We start from the raw sequence: 9,272 nt of genomic DNA, 5'->3' as shown, positions 1-9,272 counted from the left end.
GTATTATCGGACGGCGCAGCAAGGGTGACAGAGGTCATTGCTGCTCTGCAGGTTTCACATGACATCGACGACAATTTAATTCACATCGTTTCCATCCAGTCTTTGCCCTTCAGTTGAGCAGACCTTAGCCTAAGACATGGAAAATGACAACATCAAGACAGGTAGGACTAGCTTAATTTCCTTTTCAAGGACTTTTTTAAGGACCGGTGACAACGAGAATAGCCTAGTGTTGACGAATTATTGAGGGGGGAACAGGAGCCTGACTCGAAGTTTGGGAGAGCTACAATATTGTTATTTTTGAGTACGCAGTTACGTGTGTGGGGGATCACTCCAAAGCGTATGCACGTAAACACGAGGTTTATTGTAAGACGAGGTTTGTTGGAGAGTCCCTTCGAACTCGACGGTACATACGACCTTGGGAATGAAAATTTTCTCTGCCGTATAGTGCATGTAGTTTATGTGGCAAGCGGTGCCGTGATTGCGCCATTGTATGGGATATTCGGTTAATGTTGCACACTGAGTGGAGCAAAGTAAGAGTGAAAGTAAGATCTTGATAGAAAGCCAAAAATTTGCATTGAATGATACCAAATTCTTTAACTTTTTTTCAGATTTGCTCCCCAACGAGATTTCCCCCCATGAAGACAATCCTCCTCCGTACAGTGTAAGTGATGTTATCATTAAAAGCAGTCCACTGTCACTTGTGCAGAGAGCTTCGTGGAGCCCCGCCCACGAACAAATTTAGGAATGGCACTGATCTTACGTCAGTATTTGGTATCTTTTAACAATCACGCCTTTTTTCCCCAAGACCAACGTGGAAAGCTCTTATTTAGCGCCCTCCGTCGGTCCACCGCTCCACCAGCCTGCAAGTCCTAGTTCAGCGCCCTCTCTCAGCCAACAGCCACATCAACAATTTCACCACCAACAAACTCACGTGCATCAGGTGATTGATATTTTTTGTAATAAAAAACAAGCTATCTAAACCCAGTTTCCCAAATCCAAATCTACCCCTTCATCTCCCCCCGGCTGTCAATAAAAGAAGCAAACCCTGAGTCATGATAACCGGGAATATCAGTGTGGTACATGTAATACTGCAGATCGGTTGGCTTGGCATCATTTAAAGGAGGTAGAAAGCCAATTTCAGGGTGGAGTTGAAGCATTTTTGAGAGCTCACTTCAATTTGAATTTGCCCAATTAATTATGGGATAGCTCGTTCATGTTGTCAAGATGCCACATACCATGAGTGCGACTTTTTAATCACAATCAAAATGACGTCAACAGAGGAGTTTGCGACTTTGGGTTCACTCAAAAAAATGGCTCCTTTAATCTCTACTCTCCTACAGTCCGTTCCTCCTTATCCGCACGGCGTGCAAGTTGTACAGCAGGTCGGGGTATCGTCTTGTCCAGCTGATCAAGTATTTGCTCAAGAAGAATGCTTCGCGGAGTGTGTCCGCTTTTGGTGGTGCCGCCCCATCGGCTGGTTGGCGAAAGGAGAGCTGTCAAGGGTATGTGTGACAGTGTGACAGTGGCGTGGCCAGGGGGGGGGGGCTTCGGACACGTGCCCCCCCCACATACACAAATTCCCGGTGCCCCCCCCCCAAAAAAAACGAATGAATGGAACTTGAACAAGGCTAACAAAAACTTGCCCAAAAAAACCACACCACTGAAAGCTGGTACCCGCCAAATAGATGCTGGTGCCCCCTTTGTGCCTTGTGTCATCGCTGCAGTGCGGATCTTGTACAGCAGCAAGAATAATCCCGGGGCCTGTCGCCAGGGTCCAGATCCCGATCAGCAATCTGAACGATGAGTTGTTCTATCCATCCGGCAAGTATTGCGTCAGTGAACCAACATCCGGATCACTGATCGCGATCCGCAGATCTGCGTGAATCAAACAGCAGGTCGTCTGATCAGTGGATCGTTGATAGTCGCTTCTTCAAGAATTTTTTGTCCCAATGCACGTGCACTAGCAGTGCAAAATAGAATGTTCCATCCTGTAAATGGAGATAGATCGATCGAATTTCCATCTAAACAAAAGGGGTGCATTGAATGATTAACTCTAGGATTTTATTTACAAGATGCAGGGATTTGTGAAAAAAAGTCATCCCGCCGTTTTATGAAATATAAGACGAACGTGTTTATGTTAAAGTGTTTCTTTCGACGCGTGGCGATCGCGACAGATGTTCCATTCCATGAGGTGAAGGCCACTACATATGAAGCAATATTTTGATGTAATACTGGAAATTTCCGTCGATTTATAAGATCTGGTTTTACTTTGTTTTGTATTTTTGTTCTTCGTCATGTTTCGTTTGTTAATGATTTGTTTTTCTTACTTTACAGGCCAGGACGCTGTACTTGGCCGGTGATTACCAAGAAGCGCATGCGGCAGCTCGGTGCGCGAACGTCTGGAGCACGGTGGGACTTATCTCGGGTCTAGTCGTGGTTGCCGCTGTGATTGTTGCCGTGTACTTCATTGTGGCCTATGGCATCAGTTAACTTTAAAACAAGACATTCGTTTCACTTAGTGCTTAACCCAGTGACCGGTTGCTAGATGTACACATCCTGCATTGACATGCTGTAGAAAAATAAATACATGTAGATAAATAAAAAAATAGGAATCTGATGATTTCATCCTGGCAATGTTAGGTTAAGTACGATTTTTTTTACGCATCACGCGAGTCCGACAGTGAAGACAGCAGGCGCAGCGCTCATTGCAAGCCCCATTGCAAGACGCTGGCACAAATATGACAGACAAGCAAAATAACCAGGACAAGGCCAGCCCTTCCCCAATCGGACGAGAGACTGGACACAGGCGCCACCCACCGTAATGATTAGCCACCCCAGATGAATGCAACTTGCCGCACTGCCAACCAACAAAACCAACTCCCAACCAATGTGGCGCTTTTCAGCCAATGAGGGGGTGCTTCTGCTCAAATGAAATACCAGTAGCTGTATACCGTCAAATCTGCTGAAAGTATGGTATAATGAAATTTCACATGCGATCATAGCTAACTTAGCTAGCTTAGCTAACTTAAATGAATGTTCGGTAGACGATATAATTTATTGTACTATAAATTGGTTTTATTCAACAGTTCATACCCAACCATCGAGATGATGATCGAAATGTATGGCTGGTATTTCAGAACAAACAGAAATTTAGTTAATAATGAGCGCGACAAATTCACATGTACATATACGGTACATCAAAACTTTTAGAATGCTACAACAAAAGGTTTTCAGAATGAGACTAGACCAGTGGAAGGATTTCTTCAATAGCAGGCCCATTTACTGTGCGTAATTAAAACAAATTCATAATTGTATACTTGAGAATTATTTACATTATCAGTTTCAAAATACTAAATATTACGGTTGATTTTTCTATCATGGCGAACTAGTTTAGCCTTTTTTGCATAGCCTAAGTCCGCTTAAAGAGCGGTACATGTTTAGAATAAGAAGGTATTTTTTCACGAGCCTGAATTCTGTATTTCACAAAAAATGACAATTATTTTTGCTAAAAAAATCTAAAATATTACTCCTCAAGTAATCGCCAAGAGGATTCAGATATTTTGCTAGCTTTTAAACAAGTTATTTTATATAAAACTGAGGGGTTTGGAACAAAAAAGGTAGTGACTAAATAGAAAGTACATGTGTAATTATTATTTAGATATAATTGTGTTACCATAGAAATAAAAAAAAATACAATTTTTAATCAAAAGGGTTTGCATGCCATACATGTATGTGAACATTTACATAATTAATTTTTAACTTAATGTCTAACCACTGCTGCCTTTGTGCTCCTTTCCCTCTATTCGAGTAAATCACAGAAGTATAAAATTGACACTGTCTCTGAACAAACCTCCAACGTTTACGAATTCGACAGAAAGCCTCTTATTTCTCTTTTTCACTTCATGGTAAGAGATCATTAGTTTTAAACTCTACCATATGCTCCATCGGTTTGATTCACAATCTAATCTGTTCGACCACATCGCCTGGTCAAAAAGAACACTTTCTCGGGTCGAAATGAGCCGGAAAATGTCTTCGTTGACTTAGAGAAGTGTTCTTTTTGACCCAAATTATACAGCAAACCGTGGTGCCCAAACTGTCGTTTGAATGTCGGACTTACATGTAGGGCGCCATCATCATCATGCAAAATAAGAGTCTGTTCTCTCTTGCTTTCGCAAAAGCAACCCACGAGTGATCGTTGCTGCTGGGATGCATTGGGCGGGCTCAGCTCACAAATCAATGAAGGGACTTTCGTCATTGCCAAAGTAGTACCTGACCAACCAGTAAATGACGAGGAGAATAGCCATGAAGTAAACAGCGCCCCCAACGGCCACCGCTGTCAAGGCCCACTTGAGAGCGTCCATTGCGGCCAGTTCAGCGTACCAATCGTCACCCTTGCGAAGCTTCTCCCGAGTCTGGAGGGGTGGGTGGGGAGAGAATATCGTGTCAAAAATATCGTTCTTCGTGAATCTCACCTGGGTTTGTAAATCAGGGTCAAATGGCCACAGTAGGTGAACATGGGAGACTCGCAGAACGTTTTCTCCATTTCAATTATCTTTACTCAAAAGTTATCTGGTTCGTAAGTGACCTCGTCACGAAGGCGGACGCGCCACAATTTGCCTGTTCCCATTGGACGATCGCTGAAGTTGCGTTAACTTCTGGTTCCACGGCTCCATGTAAGCTGCGATCAATGCATGTAAATCTACATGCAGTGCATGCACAGTCTGGGCGTGGTTTAAACCGAAGTGGCGTCACACTTACGAATCGGATTGAAAACGTGAGCGTATTGACAAGAATAATGAAATATGAACTGAATCTGCTTGCCCTGAAGAAGGTGCTCAGTTACCGAAAGATCGGCAATTACATGTTTCAGAGCACTGATTCCATATTATATTCTTGTCAATATTCTGAGCAAGGTGGTACGCAGCCCTTGTGTATATTTCTGAAAACGTGAGCGTATTGTCTCATGATGAAATTGGTCCTGACGCGCTGTACAGGTACAATGTTCAAATGAATTTGGTCCCTCGAAGATCGATGTAACGGGATTTTAATGTACGATGCTCAGGCTATCGCACATCCAAGTTTCAGATTTCAATTTTGATGTCAAAGGAAAATATGAAAAGACAATGGCCGTACCTTTGAGGACTTCCATATCGCCAGAATCCCGAAAACAGGGCAAAAGAAAAAGGACACAATGGAGAAGACAAAGTAATCCTTCTGGGGCTTCACCTCCTCAATGACATCTCCTTTGTCTATAGACAAGGGGAAAGAGAAAAAAGAGGACAAAGCTTGTGAAGATATTGGTAGTATTGATTGCCTCTTAAAAGCTGGAGACGATGCAGTTGGATATCATTTTTATTTGATACCGGCTTTCATTTTGTTCATTGCGATAATCAAGGGCTGAGTTCGGGCGGCTTGTTCTCGTGTGTTCACGAACAGCTCGATTTGTTGTTCTTGGGTCAGCCGCTCGAGCGTTGGGAACGTACAACGGGTTATCGCTGGTAGTTAGTGACAAGCAACATGCAGCATGGCGGCGTCCATCATTACGTTATTCGAGAGTTATTAATGTTTGGACAACTGGGCTGAAATCTTTTCTGTTTAAACAGGAACATTCATTCTGTGTTATGAAGAATAATTTATAATACTTTTTCAAAGTTTCCTATTGTCTCTGGCTTTGTAAGCCATCTCTCTACTTTTTTTCATGTTTGGAGCTGTTCAAAATCAAAATCTCACGAGTTTTTCCGTGTGTTCTTGTAAAACCCTGACGAGGAGGTGGTGTGTGATCTTGTTCCGAGAACAGTGTTCTTGAGTCGTGTTCCCGCCGTTCGAGCGCGAGAACAAGAAACCCGTGTCAAGAACAGGCAGGCTTTAAGGAAATTTCATAACCTGGGCAATTTATTTACATTTTTTCTCTTAATATCACCATTTTATAAAATGTCTATGTGATTTAAAACGCGCACCTCTGTAATATTTCTGAACGTTTAGTAATATTCATCTTCCGTCAACATTTCTGGCAGATGTATTAAGTGCCTTAACTCAATAATTCGGGAGCGATAATCAAAAGCAATGAACCCCAAGCAAGACCAAGAGAGGACGCTATTTTCTAGCAATCGTGGTGGCTGCTCTGGTCAGGACTGCACTTCGCTGGTTCACCAACGACTAATGCACACCTTACGGTCGCTAGCAGCAAAATGAACACTCCCGACCAACCTCGCTCTGCTTGACCGATGAGGGAGTGCTTCTGTTCTAATGGGTTACACGTCATAGCCCACCCTGCGAACCATTCACCATCAATATAAGCCACAGCAAACCTAACTCTGTACTTGGCTCAATAGTCGCAAAGATACAATTAAGTATGGCGTGCACTATGCTGGAAAATATTGATTACATCGATATTGGCATATACATATAGCCCAAAGTCGACACTTAATGTCTGTTTAATGATTACCGGTCAATGAAACCAATCAGTTGTTGCCATCAGCCATGGTGCACTGGCGTTTATTTGATCAACTTATATCATTTATTTTTGGTGGTCCAAAGTTTATTTTATTGAAGGGCGTTAAAGTCTCTGGTAAAGTTGAAAGTGCAACCCTAACGCACACAGATTTATGAAAACGAGACTGAATGAAGAAAATTAGCCCTTTAGTAAAAGCACAACTTGTCATAACCTCTTCTGAATTATATCACGGGGGGAAACAATTAGAAAATTAGGGCCTAAAAGACATAATATGTACAAATCGTGACCATTTTTATTGACCATAGGCCGATGGGTGTGGCGCTATACTTCTGATTACTGAAGCTTATGAAAATGGTTCGGTTTGTGATTCCCGGCTCTACAATTTCTTTCGATTGCCAATAAAGTCTTTTATGTACACGTTTCTCAGAAGATTAATTCCAAAAATGACAAGGAAAACGCCCCACTTATGGTAAACTTCAGTCAACATTGTCATTTTTTAAATTTCTATTGTTTCACGATGGAGGCAATTCCAAGAAATGTTTTGCCATTTTGCATCTTAAATCGAGTGTCCTGTTCACATGCATCGATCTTACCCAGACACGCACACATTTCAAAGTAAACTGGAGCAGCCGGCAACAAAGAACAGCACCAAACACAAATGTTTAATAATCTAAATATTGTTAAGTTCCAATTATTTTGAGGGTTTACTGTTGAGTGTAATTTCACTGTATTGCTCCTTGCAGCTCTAGGGGAAGACGACCCACTGGCATCCCCAAAAGTAGCATGTTATAGTAAAACATTTCAGTAGGTTATTAAATATTTTTTTTCTTTTGAACGACTCGGTGAAAAAGAGCGTAGTGCCGAGAAAATTTCAGTGAGCGCTTTTTGGGTTGGGGTAGCTAAAACATTGAAAATATCTTCCTGTACTGTTTGTTTTCTTGGTCGATACGTTTTGGGACGTTCTGTGCTATTTGGAGAGGAAAAAATGACGGAAAATTAAATAAAAATTGGCACTGAAACATAAAATTGCGATGAGAAAAATGAGAGGCAGATTTACTTCCGTGCCCGTTAACGGCAGGACTGAGCCTTCCAGAGATAAGTAAGGATGGGAACAATTTAAATGAAGATCTCAGAAGCTTTCACTGACTTTTTTTCTGCTCAATCCGGTCCACGCAGTGCCTTCCTCTCTCAATTAAAAGCCTCGAGACTTTAACGCTACACTTTCTAGATTCATTCTGGAATGATGCATTACAGGATGACGCTACCTTTGTTTACTATAGGCCTGTAAGGTGCAAGTATTTGATTTTAACTTTGACCAAGCCCATCAAAGAGAAAAGTAGAGAGCAACCTACCCATGGTTAGGTTTCCACGTCGTCACTGGACGGAAGAAGTTGCAAACGCCGTGCCTTGTAGCACGTCGGTACCGGTGCCCAAAGTCGGTTGCACGGCAGACAAACTCCTCCCAAATGTTGTGTGATCAGTTGCCTAAATTCCACAGTGCGCTGTGGTGTACACGTAGATAACGTTAGCAACAACTTCTCACATGCAACAAATTACAATCCAGACTACTTCTGGTGGATTTTTGTATCAAATTATTAAGGTGGGGTTCAAACTGCGGTTGGTACTTTGTAACTATGTATGTCTTATCTCTGAACCTTGCTCGGGCGATTGTGTGTACGTATTAGTAATGGAGGGACCACTGTGCAGGGCTTGTGTGAACGCAACCGCCTTAGCCCCTGTGAGAAAACACAAGATGCCTATCTGTGTAAAAGTTCAAAGTGTACTGGGTGCCAGCTGTGTACTCGCGGTGATGTTGGTACGACAGCATACTGGGACTCGGGAGGTGAGGTCAATGTCAGCCTGAGCCTGTGCACCGTGTGAAACTTGAAACAAGCCTTTAAAGGGGTGGACTTGCCGTGACCCTTCAATAAACCGCAAGGACCAGACTGGAATCTTGGAATCATGACAAAAGTGTAAATACATTGCGGTACCGTCAGTTCTTTCTGTTTTATCCACAAAATGACGGGAAAAAAAACTGAGTTCTCCGAGAAGGGCGTGAGCTACGGCGTGGGCAAGGGCGGATCCCAAACCGGCAAATCTTTTTTTAGAGAGGTCAAAAAATCTGGAATTTTTTGGTGTAACCTTCAAGCCTTAGGGAGCCGAGGCTACATATTTTAAAAAAATTAACATGTTTTTGTAAGTAAATGGATAAATGAACGTTGCAACATGGCTTTTTTCTCTTAGTATTAAAAAAAAAGAAAACCCTTTTTTGGGGGATGTCTCCGCCCCCCACGGGACTCGCCCTGGGCGTGTGGCCGTCCAATGCAGGAAGGCGTCAATATAATTCCGGGGTGTATAGACTGCACCCGATAATTCACGTGACCTATGGTGAGTACCAAACACTCAGCAAACACGGCGTTCCCCATGAATGTTATAAGTAATTACAAAATAATCACAATATTAATGAATACAGTACATATCAGTACCCAGCGAGCCACGGTGGTCTCGACCTGTACCGACTATAAGCTTTATTTCCGTAAATGATACAACCGACTCACTTTTCTAAGGGAGGACGCAGTTCCTGCATGATGCTTGATTCCAACTGTGTGTCACGTGACTTAGCAGACGAAATTGGTATGGCATGTTGCGTTGGCAAAGTCAAGAACCACGTGTAAGTGCAGCCTGGCAGACCATCAATTCCTGAGCGCGCAATTCTGGTACACGGTAATTTTTTATAAAACTGGCAATTTTCTTCCCCTTCTATTTCCTCTTTTTTAAATCCCCCCTCCCTTTTATACCCTCCAACTGGGAAGGGCCC

General features: G+C 42.6%; 2 protein-coding genes across 2 annotated transcripts; one reads left to right on the top strand and one right to left on the bottom strand.

Moving 5' to 3' along the window:
- The first annotated feature begins 25 nt into the window (after positions 1 to 25).
- LOC110981202 (uncharacterized) lies at positions 26 to 2,606 on the top strand. The gene is made up of 5 exons (XM_022238568.2): positions 26 to 161; positions 609 to 661; positions 806 to 940; positions 1,341 to 1,502; positions 2,335 to 2,606. The coding sequence occupies exons 1-5, from the start codon at positions 137 to 139 to the stop codon at positions 2,488 to 2,490; spliced, it is 531 nt and encodes a 176-aa protein (XP_022094260.2). The 5' UTR covers positions 26 to 136; the 3' UTR covers positions 2,491 to 2,606.
- Positions 2,607 to 3,053: 447 nt separating this feature from the next.
- On the bottom strand, positions 3,054 to 8,134 carry LOC110981203 (uncharacterized). The gene is made up of 3 exons (XM_022238569.2): positions 7,807 to 8,134; positions 5,134 to 5,249; positions 3,054 to 4,412 (listed from the first exon to the last, which is right to left on the bottom strand). Exons 1-3 carry the CDS (start codon positions 7,808 to 7,810, stop codon positions 4,227 to 4,229), a joined length of 306 nt encoding a protein of 101 aa, XP_022094261.1. The 5' UTR covers positions 7,811 to 8,134; the 3' UTR covers positions 3,054 to 4,226.
- Positions 8,135 to 9,272: the final 1,138 nt, after the last annotated feature.

This window comes from Acanthaster planci, linkage group LG21 (assembly GCF_054643075.1).
Source record: "Acanthaster planci isolate LZ-2023a linkage group LG21, COTS_SCS, whole genome shotgun sequence".
Classification (NCBI taxonomy): Eukaryota; Metazoa; Echinodermata; class Asteroidea; order Valvatida; family Acanthasteridae; genus Acanthaster; species Acanthaster planci.
This window is presented reverse-complemented; position numbering and strand designations above follow the sequence as displayed.